Here is an 18,553-nt window from a genome sequence, read left to right as displayed (position 1 = left end):
CCGCTAAAATAACATGAGGCAGGGCAGACAAAATAGTGATGTTACAGCAGCGGTATACCCACTACTTCAAGTAATTTTGTGTGTGTGCTCGGACCACCATGCGTATAGACCAGCGGCTACAGCTACGCTAAAGCCTTTGCTGTAAAGTCTGGTGGAGACAGTTACAGTTTTCCTCTTGCAGCTTGCCTCTAGCGGGACTGTGCAACGAGATAATGAACTGAAAATAAAAACGTACATAAACACAAAAATATTTTCTTTAGCTGCGGTGCAAAGCCACGGTCCTAACCTCAGTTTTGTCGCGGACCAGAGGTCTGCTCTCAGACGCTTTTCGTGCCTCGTTTACGCCCGCTTGCTGGACATGTTAAGTCACCAAGTGTTGCAGAGGGCCCTCTCGCCCAGCACAGTCCGGCTCCCATGTAAACGCCTCAGCAGGAGAGGGCAGAGAGCAGCGCTCCTGGCAGGGGTCACTGGCGCGGGGACCAGCCGGAGGCAGCCCATGCCGGTCCGTGCGGCTGTGCAGAGTTCAGGAGAGGAGGGCTTTTTGGTCGCTGCCATCTGCCCGTTTCAATCGGGCGACAGCCTTTCCAGGCTCGCCGGGAGCCCGGCAGTACCGCGCCGCGGGTCGGCCCGGCCCGGCCCGGCCGGGCCCGGCCCGGCCGAGCGGCGGGAGGAAGGGAGGGAGGGAGGGCCGCGGCGGCCGGGCGGGGGGACGAGGCGCGGAGCCGCGTCGCCGCCAGGCCGGCCGGCCGGCCGGCGAGCCGGCGCTGAAGCGGAGGCTGCGTCCCGGCCGGGTGCAGCGCGCCGCTGCCGGCAGCCTCGGCCGCGGTGAGTGGCCCCAGGACGGGGTCCCCGCTCGCTCGGGCCGCGTAGCTTCTGGTGCAGGGTTCGGTGAGGCTTTTCGGAAGGTGAAGGGGGGCGGGGTAAGGCCGCTCCCGGCCGCCCGGCGGGGCCAGCCCGGTGGCCGCCTGAGGACCTGCACGGCGCGCCCCGGGGCAGCCGAGCAGGCGGGCGGCGGGGCGCGGGCGGGAGCCAATGGGGGCCGCCGCGGCCGTGTGACAGGCGGGGCGGCCGCTGCCCCCGCCGGGCGGCCGGGGCGGGGAGGCGGCAGAGAGCGCCGCGCCGCTCGGCAGCATCATCCGCGGCTGCGGGGCTGACACACGCCTCCATCCTCCTCTCCTCCGGCAGCCGCTCGCACACGCCTCGCCGCGGCGAGGGAGGCCGGCGGGCGGAGCGGAGCGGAGCGGAGCTGAGCGGAACGGGGGGCGCCGCGGCAGACAAAGCAAAGATGGCAGGGATCCTCGCCTGGTTCTGGAACGAGCGGTTCTGGCTGCCGCACAACGTCACCTGGGCGGACCTGCAGAGCACAGAGGAAGCCGCCTTCCCGCAGGCGGAGGACCTCTACCTCGCCTTCCCCCTGGCCTTCTGCATCTTCATGATCCGGCTGCTCTTCGAAAGGTAACGCCGCACCGCCCGGGGCTCGGCGGGGCTGGGCGGGCCGTGCGGCTTGCGGCGCCCGCTCGCTGAGGGGCAGCCGGGAAACCTCGGCTGCCCGGCGGCCTCCTCCGCCGGCGCTTCTCTCGCGGCCTTGCCGGGCTCTCACGTTTTCCCTCGCCCCTCGGTCGGTCACGTAGCGGGCCCGATGCAGGAAGGTGGAGGGGCTTCGGGAGGCAGCCGGCGCTCCTCTCCCGCTGCTCGCAGCGCGGCCTGGCGCGGGCGCTAGGAGGCGAGGTCTCCCCGGCGATGGGCGCAGCCCTCCCTCCACCTGCGGCGGCCCGCGGCGCCCTGCCCCGGCGCCGGTGGCGCGGGGGAGAAGGGCCCTCCGGCACCTCTGCGGGCCGGGGCCTGCCCGCCCGCCGGCCGGCCGGCCGCGACCCACGGGCTGCGGCGGGGGTCGTGGCCGCCCCCCTCAGGAAAGCCCCGCAAGAAGCGCTGTGGGGCTGGGCCGGGGCGAGAAACTGTGCCGGCTGGAGAGTTCGCCCGCGCCCCCGCCGCAGGGCCGCTCTCCGGAGAGTCAACAGGGGCGAAGCCCGCGCTGCCCTCCCTCTGCGGGGCCGCGGGGCAGGACTCGGCCTGGCTCCCGCCGGCGGCGCGAAGCGCTGGCGGCCGTTACGGCCGGGCGTCGGGTCGGCACGGGAGGTGGATGGCGGGCACCGGCCTGAGGGGAAGGCGCTGTCGTGTGGCTGAGCAGAGTTTTGCTCGGCCGGCGTCTGTGGTAGCGGCGCGACCGGTCCGTGCCTCGCGTCGGAAGCCCTCCCCGGGCGCTGCCAGGAGGTAGGATCTCAGGGAAGAAGCGCTCCGGACGCTGTTCGTTGCCGAACCAAACTCGCCGTTCTTTGAGATTGCTGAATGCACGTTTCACAAACATACGGATAGGTACATATGTGTATTTAAACACAAGACGTCAAACCAGTGATTGGTCAGCGATGGCTATTTATTTATTGTCTGTGTTTCCTGACGGGTATTTAACAGAGGCCGCCCGTCACGGGGAGGCAGCTGAAGCGAAGTGGGTTGCTCGCTTGCGCGCGCTTCTGTGCTGCCTGACAAAGGTGGTGTTCCCTCCGTCTGCAGAGAACAAAAGAATGATTCCCTATGCCAACACCTACGTGTTTTCAGTGCTGTCTTCGTAGGCAATGCTATTAGGGTAGTCGAGGAAGATAAAGGAAGACCAGTAGTTACCACACGCCTGAGAAAGGCTATAAAGATGCTTTAAAAATGATGAAACAGCCGATCTGTCAGGTTAGCACTCCACATCTCCTAAGCATTCCCTCACCCTGGTTAGAATATGGCACCTGGGATGTTGGTTTGTGAAAAACTTGGCTGTTTTCATGACTCAGTTGAGAGGACCTTATTTGTTTTGAAAAATGAGCTGTCGTGGGCTGTTGTTAACTTCTGTGTTGCTCTACAGATTTACTGAAAAAGACAGCAAAACTTATGGTCTGCCTGAAAATCTGAGGTTATCAAAAGTTAATTTAAACACTTATGCTAAGTTAAATACTGCAATATAGTTACAATTTGAGTGCCAAGTATTATTTAGATAATGTCAAATCATTAGTGACTAGGGTTTTTTTCTTCTCATTTGCAGTCTGTACAATGTGTACTTTCAAGCGCTGAAAGTGGGTATGTGATGTTGCATCCCTTGCCATCTGAACTGCAATATGTATCTCAGCAGGGCTGTGTTTAGATGAAGGAACAGTTAGTCAGACAATTTCAGCCTAAACTTACAATCGTGTTTCTGCTAGTTCTGATGTGGCTGTTGTTAGCGTTATAGAAGCTACTCTGATTATTTAGTAGTTTGTATCCACTTCCTCTGGTTATTTTTCTTCATTCAATTAAAGTAATTTTTAATTTTGCAGTACATTATATTTTTAAGTGTTAGTTATACAGATGAGAAAATCAATACGTTTTCATAATTCTCTTATATTCATTGGGCTACTTTTGAAATTTAGATCTGGAAATGTGTTCTGCTAGCCTGATAGTAGGTGAGAGACCCCCAAAGAGGTTTTATTAACAATTACTTAGGTATGTGTTTTTTCCTTTTTAATTTCAAATCAATTGCAAAACTCCACTGTGAGAGTAGGATCAGGCTGTTTTGTGTGGGGTTAATCCACATGGCATGGTACAATTGTGATTTTTCATGTAGGGCATTTTATTAAAGCAGGCTGAGCAAAAGTGACTGGACCCACTTCCACAGATCAAATCATGGGATTGTCTTTGACTTTATTATTGCTCATTAGTAATGTATTTTGTCAGACCTCTGCTTTGTTTGGGAGCCGCAGAAATGTCTCATGCTCATAATTAATTGAAGGCTTGCAATTATTTCAATTGATAAAGCTATACAAGATCTAGAAGGGAAAAGAGAGGAATATCTGTTAAACTGATAATTTTTCATTCTTCTGTGTATTAAAACAGCTACACTTTTTCCTTTCAAAACTCAAGTTGTGGATGACTGATGTTGTACGTGCTACATCATGGAACAAGCTTTTGCAGATGGTAGCAACTGAAGAAAAGAATAAAAATAGGTGCTGTAATACACTAAAAAAAAACCAACCAGGTTAAACCCGTGGTTGTAGTGCAATATTTGTAACATCAGTTTATTCTCTATTTTGTTTTGTAAGATACATAATACAGGTGCCCTTGTAATTGTTTATACTGGTAGGTAAGCAGCCACAAGGTGTTAAGACCTGATTAAGTATTTTATATCCATTATTTTCAGACTCCTTCACAGCAGCTGACTGCTAGGCTGCTGAAGCAGTATGGGTTTGCTTCCCTTGCTATCAAGGGTGACTAACTCCATGGATCTTCACAATAGTAAGAAATGTGGTTCAGGGGGAGCTGTGATTTGGACTTCATGTGTCTTTGCTTACAAAGTTCTTGATATGTCTGAGGAATAAAACTTGTCATGCTAAGGGTTTAAAGTTGACTTCATTTATATATATATTTATATTGTATATACATATATATTTGTACGTACGTATTTGCAGGTGCAATTGAAAAGATGGAACTTGGGAATTTTGTTCTATACATATTCACCTATTATTAACAGTTAATCCTATTGGGATTTTTTTTGTTACTGGTTTGACAAATCAATTAACCAAGTCAAGAAGAGAATCTAGATCCTTCTGAAATATTTTTTCTTTTTTTTTTTCCTTCCAAATAAAATACTTTTTGTTGATTTTCTTGTCCTGCCATCCCTGACCAGCACTCTTGAATGAAAGGAAAAAAGTAGATTAGAACATTAAGTGTACGCTGAATCACTTCAGCAGTTGGATCTGATGATGGGTGCTCTTGAAGTAAGCTTTGCTCTGAGGTATAATCTCGTAAACATGAGATTTAGTGGATCTGTCTGCTGAGGCCATCATGGTTATGGATGAAGTGCTAAAATACCTTAACAGCCTTTTCTCTTTTCCCTTCCTTCTCATTCATCTCTTTCTTTAAACACAAAGTACATTTTAGAAAACTATAATAACTAAGTGCAAAGATAGTGTTACCTAGTAATTTGGAAGATGGCAGGAGTTTAGCAATGCAGTGGTAATGTGGGGACATACTTCTTCATAGTATCCATTCGTTTTTTGTGACTTACTATTTTTTTAAAGGCATGTAAGCAATTAAGGATCCCCTCCTGTACTATACAACACCTTCAGCTTTAAGGAGATAACATAAGTTCTCAATAATACCAGCGTCTTTCTCCCCGGATCCTTTCCAGTTCTAGTGTGGGCAAGACAGGTTAAAGCTGAATTGAAAATAGTCTTGCTAATAGCAGGGTGTTGTAGTTCTGATTGGTTGGCCTAAAAAGATAAAGAAACATCTGTTATTCTGGGCAAATAAATTTTTTCTTTTATGGGATCACGTAGCTCTTCACCCTCTGTGCTAGACCTCGCTGCTCAGTAACAGCATCCTTTCCTATCCTCCCAAGCACATCCTCTGTGAGGGGCCTGTGGTTATATGAAAACAATGTTTGCTCAGCAGTCGGTGTGCTTGTTGGACACAAAACAAGAGGATAATACACCTCTGCTTTAGGGACTTCTCTCAAGCGACAAGTTGGCTGAATCCTCCAAAAGAAGTGCTAACTACACAGATTTCTGATATGGTCCAGCAATCTTCTGAGTCAAGTAATCTGATATTACTGCTTTCTTTACACTTGGCTCATCTACTGAAATTTCTCATATCTCATCTTTGCATTGTAGTTGCAGTATACTTCATTTCCCTCACCTTGTAAGCAGCAGTTTGGGCTCAAATCTAATGAGATTGCTCCATAAATCTGCAAATCAGGCTTAAAATGCCTTTATTGTTCTCTGGCCTTGACGGGGTGGGGGGTGGCCGCAGTTCTCAGAGGTGAAGCTGATATTCCTCAGTTGATGGAATGGCTCATATGGTCACGGATTGCTTGATTATGTATAGGAACAGCCTTCCAGCTGTGCTGATTTAAACTGAGCCGGCCTCATCATTTACTATCAGTCAGATCAAGATACTCTAGACATTGAGCGTATGGAAATTCATGGCTTTTGTATGACATTTTGCTTTTATAATGATAATTCAGCCTCAAAGGTAACCTCAACTGACTCTCATTTAGTATGACACAGTGGATCAGGGAATTCCTAGTGGATCAGGGTGACATAATACAATGACTCTGTGTGTGCACGTGTGTATATATATATATTTTGCTAACTGTAAAAAGTAATTCAGGTGACAATACATTAAAGTCTTGCAAGTGTTTCTGGTATGTGGTGTATACATATAAATTTGATTTTCGTAATCCCTAAGATATCTAGTATCGGTGCTTCCTTACAACAATAAGGAGGCTAGACAGGGTACAGTAGTTGGAAGAGGCTGTACAAACTTGGTGCATTTCCAGCAGCCCAGAACCTCATCTGGGGATGTTGGGTGGGGCAATGATTGTTATTTCTATCAAAACCTGTTTGTAGGCTGTGATATTTGTAGATTTCTTGCTTAGTTCCCTGTGTGTTAAGCAAAATCTGATTGTTCAGGTATAAGTCATTTGTGTGTAAGTAGATGCATGTGTTCACTGGCAATAACTTTCTCCGTTTTTTTTCTTTATTTTTTTTATAATTTCTTTTTTTCATAAGATGGCCTCTAATGTCTTTTTTGGCTTGATTACTATTTAATAAATGCTTAATTCAGTTGAAATGGAATAGGACACTGGAATTGGTAACTTCCTATGAAAAGACACAGGCGATATAAAGAAAATAACCAAAAAAGCAATTTTTTTTTTAAACTTTAAGCCAATTTCTTTTTAAAATAGTATCAATAGAGCATTAGCAGTAAATAGCTTTAAAATAAATTTCTCTCTCGCTGATTGTAGTATCCATTTATCTGTGTTTCTTTTCATTAGTTATTAATTTTCTGTCATTTATATTTTCCTTTATGTAACCAGTTTTTGTTTCCTAGGGTTGCAGTGTTTGAGCTTCAGCCACTAACACAATTCAATATCTGACAACAAAATGATTTTTTTTACCTGGAGAGCCATTGTCTGCCTTGGCATGGATGGAGCTCCTTCTCACTAGCCCTGACCAATGTGGTGTACACTCACCCACCTTGATGGTGTCTGTGTTGGCTGGTACACATCTCTATTTTGTAATGTAGTTGTATGTTCAGATGTAAGCTGAGAGCATTCCTTTAAAAGAAGGTAAGAGTGGATAAAATACATACTATTTAAAAGTCCTTCATAAAGGACCATTTATAGGTGCACATTAGTGCCAATCTTAAAATTGGGAGTTAAATGGGAAATATGTGTTGAGTTCCAGTAGAGAATGCCATTAAAACTGATTTCAAAAATATCCAGGTGACGGAATTATGACAGCCAAACCACAGCTCAGCTGAGGAAAAGGTTTCAGTGGGTACTAGGTCACTAGTGGGTACTGGGAGCTTATTACTGGGGCAGAGCTGCCATTAGTGGGGTTTTGTCTGAGTGCAGGTTCCAGTTACTGTTAGAAACTCCTATTTGGTTCCTGCCTGTATTCCTGTAATTGCGCGGTTGGATCCAAATTGCCTTTGGCTCTTTTGGTTGCTCCTACTTCTGCCTCTGATTAACAGGCATTTGCTAAGAATTTGTTCTCAGAAAAGGAAGAGCTTCTGGTATGCTGCCTCTTTCTACACATCTGCAGACCAGTGTCTTATTAGTCCATACAAAGTATTTAGTAAATTAACATTTGGGGAAATCTGTTCCCTTGACTCTATCTCTGTTATCTGTCAACAGGGTAGAGAGGAAGGGGATGCCTAAGCTGAACGGTGCTTACTTGACCATATTTGTGTTTTGTCGGTTTGTTTCTTTTTTTCCCCAATTGTTAAATATTCCATGCCTACAGTAGTTTGACAGTTAATTAGTATTTGGGGTTTCTGTGCCTGTCTCAAAGTGGTCTTGGAGTTTTGAAAAGAAAGTTAAAATTACAGCATAAAAGTATGTAGGTTTCATTAAGTGATGTAACCTTATATAATATTCAGTAGTATGCTTAAGACTGTAGTTGGCATCTTATGGACAGTCAGATGCATATGATGTGTATCAACAGTTCCTTGGAGGTGTTTATCTAACACCTTGATTGCTCTGTGGTCTCCCACACCAGTGACTCCCTTCACTCATTGAGCACTTATGGGTTTTGGGGGTGCAGAAGAGATGGGCATCCAGGTCAAGGGAAAGGGAGAGAAATGTGTGGATCTCTGGTCACTTGAAAGAGGAGGAATCACTGATGTCTTGCTTTAAAGCGAGCAAAGTTTCTGACAATCAGATGGGCTGAGAACTTTCATTCTCTGTGAGGAAGTCTTTTTAGCACATGGTCCTTACAGAAGACTAACTCTACACCATCAGGCATCTATCAATTTCTCGCAAGGATGATACCTTTCTGGTTATTCTGAAGTAGTCAAATTGTGGTGTAGGTGGGAAAGCTGGAGTATTTAGCATAGCCAGTTATAATCTTAGAGATGGTTTTCATAATGCCTGTAACACAAAGCTGTAACTTCTGTACCAAAAGCAGAGGGTAAACTGTAATGATTTTTCTCCTATGTAGTTAATACCTCTCATAGTCACAAATTTTGCTGTTGGTAAGCTTTCATGCTGCTGAGCAATTGTGAAGCCTCATGTAACTGTTACTGATGTAGCATAATCAAATTTTAACTCTCAAGGTAATTGTCTGTACAGTTACTAAGAATGTCTAAGAGCCATAAAGAAGCATAACATCCAGTTAGCCATGTTGTGTATTTTATAATATGTAAGATAGATATATATATATTTGTATATCAGCTATTAATCCAAGTTACCTTTTGCACGGGGAGGAATAGAATGCTAAAGTTTTCCAGGCTACCTGATATTAATGAAGTATCTTTCAAGTTCACTAACCTAAACCTCATTTTAATATTATAAATCATGCCCTTTAAAGTTTGATCTGAAACAATGAAAAGCCTTCTTTGTACTTGCAGGTCACACTAGGATGGTTAAAGCAATATATCTAAATCACTTGCATTTTTTCTCAGTATGAGTGTGGTAAAAGCCTCCTTTTAATAGTATCTTCCCTGTCTTGGTTTCTCCTGTAGGGATGGAGGGGAATATCTATAGTACTATATATATAAAAAAAAATAATCTAGCTGACATAGTTAACACTGGTGCAAAAAACCAGAGGTTAGAGTCCAGAGGGTGTTCACTGGCATAAAATCTTCTATTCCTGAGGCCGTACAAGTATTTGTGCATGCAGTAGTATTTGCCTATACTTTGTAACAGGCTAGTTGCTCTATTTTTAACAGTAATGGGGTGACCCAGAGGAAAAAGTGGCTCTTTTATTTATTACAAGTGGTGTCATCACATGCCATCCTCCGAGATAAACTTAATGTTTTTTAGTTCTTTAAGCAGAAGGAGAAGAGGGCTTGATAGAAATGATGCTGAAATCCTCACTTTGGAATTGGGATCTCTTCACTCCCTTTTCGCCTCTGTTGCTGACTGAATTCAGTTCTATATGACATTGTATAGATACCTGAACTTTCACTAGGACTGTCATGTACTATGTCTCTCGGACTCTCATCCTTACTGAGAAGAGAGTGGAAGCAGAGGCTACTCTCAGCTTCTACTTTGCTATGATGTTTGGCATCCTGTAGTTATATAGAACTTTGAACTATGAAAGCTGCTTTTGCACCAATACTGTCTACCTGGACAAATGGTACGAACGAGCATAACTGCCTAGGCTAGTGAGAGACGCTTTCATGTGGTGGCAGGGAATTGCTTATTTGGAAATAAGTGTGTGTTGTACAGTGCAAAGTAGAGAGACCCTGCTTACTCAAAAGCAGTTGATCACAAAAGTGAGTAATGTGAAAAGATTAGAGTGGTACACTGTAATATCCCTGGTGCTTGCTTTTGCCTGTGTCTGTTGTGACTGTGTGATGTATCTGTTGCTGAGAAATGCAGTGGTCCACATAGCTGGAGACAAACTGTCTGGTGTGCCATCGTGAAGGGGTCAGTCTGAACAAGATATGTTCCTTAAGAAGTACAGAAGTTAGCCTTGACATGGCAACTGCTGAAACTTTGTAGGTGGGCAGCATAAACATGGAACGTTAGTCTAAATTACAGTGTGATAAAGCAGACAAAATTACATCTATGTGAAATGAAAAGTGAGCTGAGACATTTTGGGAGTGGTGGGTGAACTCAGGTGATGGTGAGCTCCTCTGACGCACTTCTCAACCAGGACGAGACCTGCTCAGTTGGGGAGCTTGGAGGGCTCCAGCGTCTCACCAGCTGACTGTCAGGGCTGTGGCTTTCTTGGGCACTGCTGTAGCAGATGAGACCAGTGAGTCATCAAGACCGGAATCCCCCTTGCAACTGGTGAGACCAGTTGCTTCTGTTGAAAACAAAGTTTTAGGTAATGAGTGGGTCATGAGTGGGAACATGCCTGTTGACAAGCTTTTCTGTAGTTGTCCATCAGATTTTCTTGAATGTCCTGCTGTTTACTACTTGTGGTTGTCCAAAGCATGCTGCTGGACAAGATGATCAGGTCCAGTTGGGAGTACTTATTCCTCTTACCAGCATCATGTTGGAAAGAAGCCGTTGAGAAAAAGAAAAGCAAGTGGTTAGACCACAAGCAGGAGCGTGTTTTGTATGTATTGAAGCAATAATTGGGTGGTAATTGGGTGGTTGATACTTATCTGTCAACTTTTCCCACACACCTAGTGTGAGAGAAGGGAGAGAACTGATATGATAAGAGAGTAGCCTGAAAATATAAACAGTTCCAGCGCCAAACGCTCCCCAGGATTACAACACCCTTTGTACTAAATTAACTTTGCAGTGATTGCACAGACATGATTATGACAAATTGAACTGCAAATGGAGTCCTGAGAGTGCTGGTGGACAACAGGTTGAACATGAGCCAGAAATGTACCAGCAGTATTGGGGAGAGTGTTGCCAGCAGGTCGAGGGAAAGGATTATTCCCTGTACTTGGTACTGGTGAGGCCATGTCTGGAGTGATGAGTCCAGTTTTGGTCTCCCATCTACAAGACATGAATATACTGGAGTGAGGGCAGTGAAGGGCCACTAAGGTGATTAAGGATTTGGAGCATCTGACATACAAGGAGAAGCTGAGAGAGCTAGGACTGTTCTTACCGGTGTGTACAAATACCTGATAGGGAGAGTAAAGAAGACAGAGCCAGACTCTTCTTAGTGGTGTCCAGTGAAAAGACAAGAGGCAACAAGTAATTGATATGCAGGAAATTCTGTTTAAACATGTTTAAACTTTTTCCTGGGATGGTGGTGAAACACTAGGACAGGTTACTCAGAGAGATTGTGGAGATACTCAAAAACCAGCTGGGCATGGTCCTGCTCTAGTTGACTGTGCTGTGAGTAGCGGGCTGGACTAGGTGATTTCCAGAGGTCTTTTCCAACCTCAGTGATTCTGTGAAATCATAAACCTCACTAAATGGCATGCTTTCCCAATGCAGGGCTCCAAGGGGCTCACGGGATCCTACGTCTGTATGAAGTTTGTAAACTGTATTGGAAACCTGAATAGGTGAGGATTAGGCTGATGTTCTCTGTAAGCCTGCAGGAGAAACTTAATTAGTGCAGGACACATAACACTTGATTGAATAGACATCTGGATTTTCCATTTGCTGTAGAATGGGTCTTTTGATTTTATTGTAGTCTGGCATGTGAGCAGACGGGACGTAAATCAAGAAATAGACGTGGACCTCCTCTACCTAAGACAGGAATTACCTTGTGGGTACCCAAAATGAAGTCTGAGTTGCTGTGGTATAAACACATTCTGTTCCCTTCTAGGATCAATACTTTGAGTCTCCTACAGCATTAAATTTGATTATACCAGGCAATTTTGAGGATAATTTTAGTTTTGTTCCCCTTAAGTTGATTCTTCTCCACACTGCAATATCTTCAAGATAATTTTGTTTTTGAAAAAAATTCACAGAAAGAGGTGCTTAGAAGATGGGGAACAGTGATCACATGCCTTACTGGAAAAGCTTTTATTCCCTTTGTGTTCAAGATAATAAGAGCAAATCAGTCTTAGAAAAAAACCAAGAGAAGCCAATCTTTAGTTCCACATTCACTAATTGTTTATATAGGTAATATATGTATAGTTGTAAATATATATATACATGTGTGTGACAGAGTAATTTGTATATCACAGTGGCATCACATCAAATTATTAAATAAAAAGAAAATCTTTAACAGCAGCTCTAAAATATAGACTGGTCTAGAAAATGAGATATTTCAAAATGTCAGTTGTTAGTGTGATAATGAAACAGTTTGATATTTGACAGAAGAAATGCACCCTGTATCCTAATTGGAGGAACTCTTGATCCTAATTAGAGGAACTCGTGTGTGTCCTAACCTGGAATTGTTATTTTCTAGAGCATTTACAGGAAATGTGAAAAATATTTGCTTTTCTTCCGGTTTGGAATGAAATGGAAATTAGAAATGTCAAAATTTCGTCAGGAACAGATGTCCTGACTTTCAGCCAGCACTGATAAATGGGTCTGGTTACAAGACAACTATGTAGAGATAAAAAATAAATCTCTGTAGCATTATCAGCCTCCAGAAGCATACATTCTTGACCAGTTCTTAAGAGTTACTCAGTTTGTATCTGTACGCATGGCGTGCAGAAGGTTTTGTTGTGTTTTTTGTTTTGTATTTTATTTTATTTAACAAAAAAAAAAAATCTCTGAACAGGTCGATTTTCTTGAAAATAGGCTGACGGTTTGCTAGAATTATGGCACAAGCTCAAACCTGTAGTCTGGCATTTACCTTCAGTTGTCAGGATGAAAAGTGCACTAGCAGAAATGGAAGAACACTACTTCATCTTGCTTACTCTTCAATTGAGAGCTGACTTCAAGGTTTGAAGAGAAAGTAGCACTTTGTATCCATCACCATAGTATTACTTGTGTTTTGCCTTGTTTCCTGATTGGAATACTTTAGGCATAATACCAGAGTGGCTTAGAGCTTTAGATACTAATAACAAATCTCTCAAGTGAGGTGCCTTAAAGAATAGAAAACTGCAAAGTTACCCTGAAGCATTTGCTTTTACACTTACTTCTAAGTGCATTGTAGTTAAATCATTTTCCCTATTCTGGAGGGTGGATTTAGTGGTGGTACAGGGTTTTTTTGTTTGTTTTTATTTTATTACCATGCTTTCACTTATAACTCAAAACATGACAGCCATCACATCTTTGAAGCACCAGGTCTGTATGAATATACAGGTAGAATTTAGGATTCTAATTGTTTCACATCTGCTATGGAAGCTCCCTATTAATGATTCAAAAAGAATACATTTTGGGGGGGCAAAGCATATGATTTATGACATTTAACTCTCTCATTTCACATCTTATAGCTGTGCCCTCATCTCAGAATAAATTTCCCTCACATGTCTCATATTTAGATTAAAATTAAGGTTTATTCCAGTATTTCTTGCTATGCATTATGCCCCAGAAATGTTTTCTTGTCCTGCATCTGCTCCCATCTTATTTTTTTCTTTTTATTTGCCATTTTGTTGATTATTTTTCCCCCCTTTGAACAAAAGCTGTCTATTCATGCATGATGTTTTGCAGAGCTGCTGGTGGCAAAGGGAAATCTGGAGTTTCTGTCTTGAGGTTTGTCCATCGCTGCCCAGCTCTTGTGTATGGAAGAGGCAGCAACTGAAATGGAGAGGAAGCAAAGTCTTTTGCCCCTCTTCAGTGCTGTTGGAGCGTGTAGTGACTCTGTCATTCAGGTGAGCTGCTCTTCCATTGCACCTTTATTGAAGAGCAGTGGTAAGAGTATTACAGACTCCTAACTTAGCTTTTAAAATGGCATTTAATTGTAAAAGCAGCCATAGAGGAAGGCCCGCTGAGTGCATTGGTATGTAGGACGACGTGTTTGGGCTGCGGAAGGGTTTCAAGCTGATCATAATTTTATCAAGGATCTTTCTTAGTTTGGTGGAAAAAGAATACATTGGTCATCTTAATCACAAAACCCTCAAAGTGTTTATTAGGAAAAATCATAGCTTCTTTCACATTTTCTTTCTACAAAGTCCTGTATCCATACAAGGAAATATTCCCTGAAAAATGGTTTGGAAATAAACCAAGTGCATTGACTAAGAAAATGACGTTATCTGCTATATAATCTGTCATCCTCTCTCAGCTCTCAGACTGGAGCACAACATGAACAGACACCATATACAGGGAAGGAGGTAGCTATCAAAGCAAGGATGTTGCCAGCGATGTGGTCCATAAAGTGATTCACAGAACAAGGAGAAGGTAACCTTAATTTCAGTCCTCCATATCCAGTGCTTTGTGTGCAATCTCCAAAGGACCTTTGCTTCCCTTGAATAACTGTGGCTGACTTTAGTTCTTGACCAGAATAGGAAGGTGTTATTATGGATTGTTGTTTGATTTTATTTTTGTTTGTTCATGTTGGTGGCCTGCTGTCTTGGGGAAGGGTTGTTGGAATGAAAATCCAAGGCAGTAGTTTCCAGCATCTTAACTTTTCTTCTCGTTGATATAGCTCCATGTAGAGATTCCAGATAAAATGCTAGATTAGTTCATCTTCATATATAAAAATGGTCTTTGGAATCCAGGTGTTACCACTTGCATCTGGTCTTCTCTTTCAGACTTGTATTAACTTCATCTGGGGATCCTGTGAATCTCTTCCAAAGCTTTAGGCCTGCCTGCTGCACATGGACCAGTAAATCTTAAGTCATACATGGAAAAAATAAGATTACAGTGGTCAGGGTTTTTCATGCTCCCTAACCAATGACTTCCTACAGTTTCCTATGAAACATCCTGGAGTCCTTACATCAGATGAGCTGTCTCTCTCGTAATATTAACATTTGCTTTCCTACATGAATTTTAATGTAAAGAGTGCATTAATTTTGTGAAACTGTATTACATGCATAAAGACAGCTTTGTCACACAGTCTTATTTGATTATTTGCATATAGTAAGGTCTGCTGGTGGTATAAATCACAGTTTGTTTGAGGGTGGTCAGACTGATTTATACCAGTTGAGGGTCTATATTACTCTTGAATATGATTTATTTACTCACAAAAGTCCTGAATCTGATCTTCTGCCAATATAAATTACAAAATAGCTTCTGCTGAGTTCTGGTGTTATATCAGCATAAAACTTGTATGAAAGACCAGAAATTGTATGTCATTATGAATGGTCATATGTAGCCATCTGATTACTGTTTTAGTAATTAAGAAGCAGAAGCCATTCAATCTGTACACCTAGGTAGAAATCAAGAAGAGATATATATATATATATATATAAAAATTAATTTTTTTTTAAATTGCATTTTTCTTTCCTTGATTAAGTGCCACATTTTCTCCCTCCCCCATTTTTTTCAGGACTAGTAGTATGTATGTACCCATGCAGTATTGTTCTGTCTGAAAATCTTGATCATAGAAGGTTAGTTAACATTTGATGTTAACTAGAAAGACTTATCCTTTTTTTGACAGAGTAGGATGTGGGCCTCTGCTTCTGCATGGTGTAAGGTGATCGATCAGTCAAGGGGATCACTTGATAGCCTTGCTACTCCTTCCCTCAGTCCCTTCTGAACAAGAGCATCTCTAGTACTGACTTAAGGCATCAGGTCTGCAACTCGGTGACAGGCTACTAGTAAGCACCTTGTAGACAGCTTTCTTGTGTCTTGCCCTGGGTCTGCTCTTGCACAAAGCTACTTCGTGGTAGAGAAGAAGGTCTGATACATCTGTGCAGTGGTTGTAGCGCCTGTCAACAAGTGTAGGGTGGCCTGGAAGGAGTATCTTGGGGTTGCCCTAACAGGTACTGTGCTGCAACTGTGTTGCTGTCAGTCTGAGTGGCAAGCAGCTTAATGCCAACCCAGGTGTTCTATGTAAACTATACTCACTGCCCGAGTTACAATGTAAGCATCTATTAAGAGCTCTGTTGATTACACACAAACAGAAAAAGAAAAGTGTCATCCTTAATGATGATTATGTTTGTTCCAGATGTGGTGATTTTGTGATTCAGAGAGTACAACTGGGTGTGTGTGTACACGTGGATTTTAAATAGGTTATAATAATGACCTCCAAAACTGTCTTAACAAGTCTCCCACTCTGCTTCACAACAGGGTGCTCTTTTTGCCTTGCCTGGTAGTGCTGCAGGTATTTATTTATATTGAATGACATAAAGAGGCCTCTGAATGAGTACACTTGCATAATGAATAAGAAAATGGAGCACACTGGATCCACCCTGTATTTTCTTACAGTTCCCCTTTAACCAAACTCAAAGTGAAGGCTTGGCAAATGTCCCCCCTGAGCTTTGCTCACAGAAGAGCAGTTACCAACCAGAAAGCTTAATCACAGAAGTGGGCTCTGCATCCTCCAGAGCCTCCACAAGCCTGTGGGACAGCGATTGGAAGTATCCTGGTCTGGTCTTGCTGTTCACATTGAAAGAGCAAGGTTCCTGGTCTCAGGAGGTCTAACTTTGAGCGTTAACAGTAAAGCAGAGGACTGAAAATTAGCATGCTCATGTTCTCTGCTGATTATTTTGAGTGATCTGTTGTGTAGTCTTGGGGCCTGGGATCCTTTTTTATAATATGAGCGTAAGAACAGTAACTGCTTCTTGCTTCTAAAGTGTTTTCACATTGTTTAATGAGAACTATCAAAAATAGCAAAAAGTTTCCAGAACTTACTGCAAGGTGAGCCATTCTGCTGAACTCCTAAACCCCCTTCCCCTTGGACAGTTTACAGTCTTATAGGTGCAGTTACTTCTGGTCTGGAATAACTTCAAAATGTGGCTGGGATAAATGAAGATAGAGGGGAAGAAGGAAGATGGAAAATTTCATCTTCACACTTGAGTTTTCTAGGATATTTTTCTCTCCATCTCTTAAATAAGACTAAGTATAAAGTTCCAGTGAACGACAATTGCCATCAACTGTATAAAGCATCCGCTTCCAAAGAAATACCATTGATCAGTCTCATTCCTGCTTTGACAAGGAGAGACCTGAAACAAGATGAAATTAACTACAAAACATACAGAACTTGTGCGAGTCCTTAAAAGAAATCTGTTTTGGAGAACCCAAATCTTGAAAAAAGGCATTGCAGCTGCAAGCTCTAGCAGCCACTGGAGAGTTCGCTCTTTTTACTTCTCCATAGCTTCTTAAATATTGTCTTGCTGGGAAATTTTCCAGCATATTACTTAAAAGAAACAAAAGAAATACTCTTCACGTTAGTAAAGTCTAAACGGTCAGACTATCTTATTTTTAATGGTATCGCCTTGTTTTGCCATCCATTTACAGTGTGTCCAGAAATCATACACAGGGTTGGGTTTTCTTCCTTCCTCATTCCTTACCTCTAAAATTGTATTGAAAATATAATAATAATAGTGATGATGATGATGATATAATATTTGCCTGTTCCAAAAGAGTGTTTTGAGATGCAGGTCTGTAAAGGGGACTTAATGCATAAGAACAGTTGAAAAAGGTCTGAGTAATAATATGATGGCTGTGTAGCTGGCTGTGTGTAATAAGGCTGTGTAAAGCTGGAAAACTGGCAGAAGGAAATGCTGATGCTTTTCTATGGAAGCGCAGTATAGCGCTTGGCATGAAGATCTGTCAGTAGAGGAGGGCTCCTGTGTGTGGCAGTGCTCTATGCCAAAGGGACGTGTCCTCTTTATTCAGCTAAGAAGAAATAAATTTTGGAATGCATAAAAATCTATATTTTAGTATTGCTTTTCGACACCTGAATGCTATTTAGGACAGGATATAAAAAGTTAGTATTTACAAAGTTATTGCCCTATAATTGTAATTTTAATTAAGGACTTGATTTACTCTCAGGCTTTATTTATGACACACTACTGCAGTGTACTTCAGCTCTCAGCTCATAGTTTTAGGTTTAGATCTTGATCCTGCAGTTGGATTATTTATGGTATAAATGAAATAGTGATAAAATGTAAGTTCTTTTGGTCCTGCTACAGAACAGGCTGAGTGATTTTTGGTGCTCCAAAGCCTCTTAACTAACGGTGTTACAATAATGAGTAAAAAACCCCAAAGTAGGAATACTTCTGTGCCATCAATAAATATTTGCATCTCAAATGACAGATCACGACAAGTCAACCTCCTCATATGTGTGAGTAATGCAAATAATTTTTGTGGAGATACAAAGCAACCACATAGCTTGTGCTGTGACAATCTGCTGCTCTTCAGTATCTTGACAATTCTGTTGCTTACTTGGAACTTAAAGTTTAGGGAACCAATTACTCCACAAACTCCTCCTGTACTTGCTACGTATTAATGGAGAGGTTGAGGTCCAGAAGTGGGAATGAATAGAATGGTAGAATTGGAAGGAGCACACAGGTGTTTTCTGGAGCATGGGAGAAGGGAGTGAGACTAACGATATGGTGTGACGGGGGGGAAAACATGACCATGACGTGTGTGTGCACCTGGGAGGAATGCGGTGTAACCAGGCATGCCCATTTGTTTGTTCTCACCAGAAACAATGTGCATTTGCAACTGTTCCCTTCAGATACACTTTTAAATTCAAAGGTATATGAGAATGCTTCCACCTGAGGAAAGGAGAAGACTTGTATGTGTAATTTGTCTCCCTCAAGTTGTGCATGG

General features: G+C 43.0%; 1 protein-coding gene across 3 annotated transcripts in view; it reads left to right on the top strand.

Moving 5' to 3' along the window:
- Window positions 1-721: 721 nt before the first annotated feature.
- Window positions 722-18,553, top strand: part of CERS6 (ceramide synthase 6) — a 131,937-nt gene continuing 114,105 nt past the window's right edge. For 2 of the 3 annotated variants that reach the window (XM_075028529.1, XM_075028526.1), the window contains exon 1: window positions 1,102-1,455. In XM_075028529.1, the coding sequence (XP_074884630.1) occupies window positions 1,286-1,455 (170 nt within the window). In that variant the 5' untranslated portion in view covers window positions 1,102-1,285. Of the gene's footprint in view, window positions 826-1,101; window positions 1,456-18,553 lie in introns of those variants that run through there. The other variant, XM_075028528.1, reaches the window with a different exon arrangement.

The sequence above is a fragment of the Buteo buteo genome, chromosome 5, assembly GCF_964188355.1.
Source record: "Buteo buteo chromosome 5, bButBut1.hap1.1, whole genome shotgun sequence".
NCBI classification, from domain to species: domain Eukaryota; kingdom Metazoa; phylum Chordata; class Aves; order Accipitriformes; family Accipitridae; genus Buteo; species Buteo buteo.
This window is presented reverse-complemented; position numbering and strand designations above follow the sequence as displayed.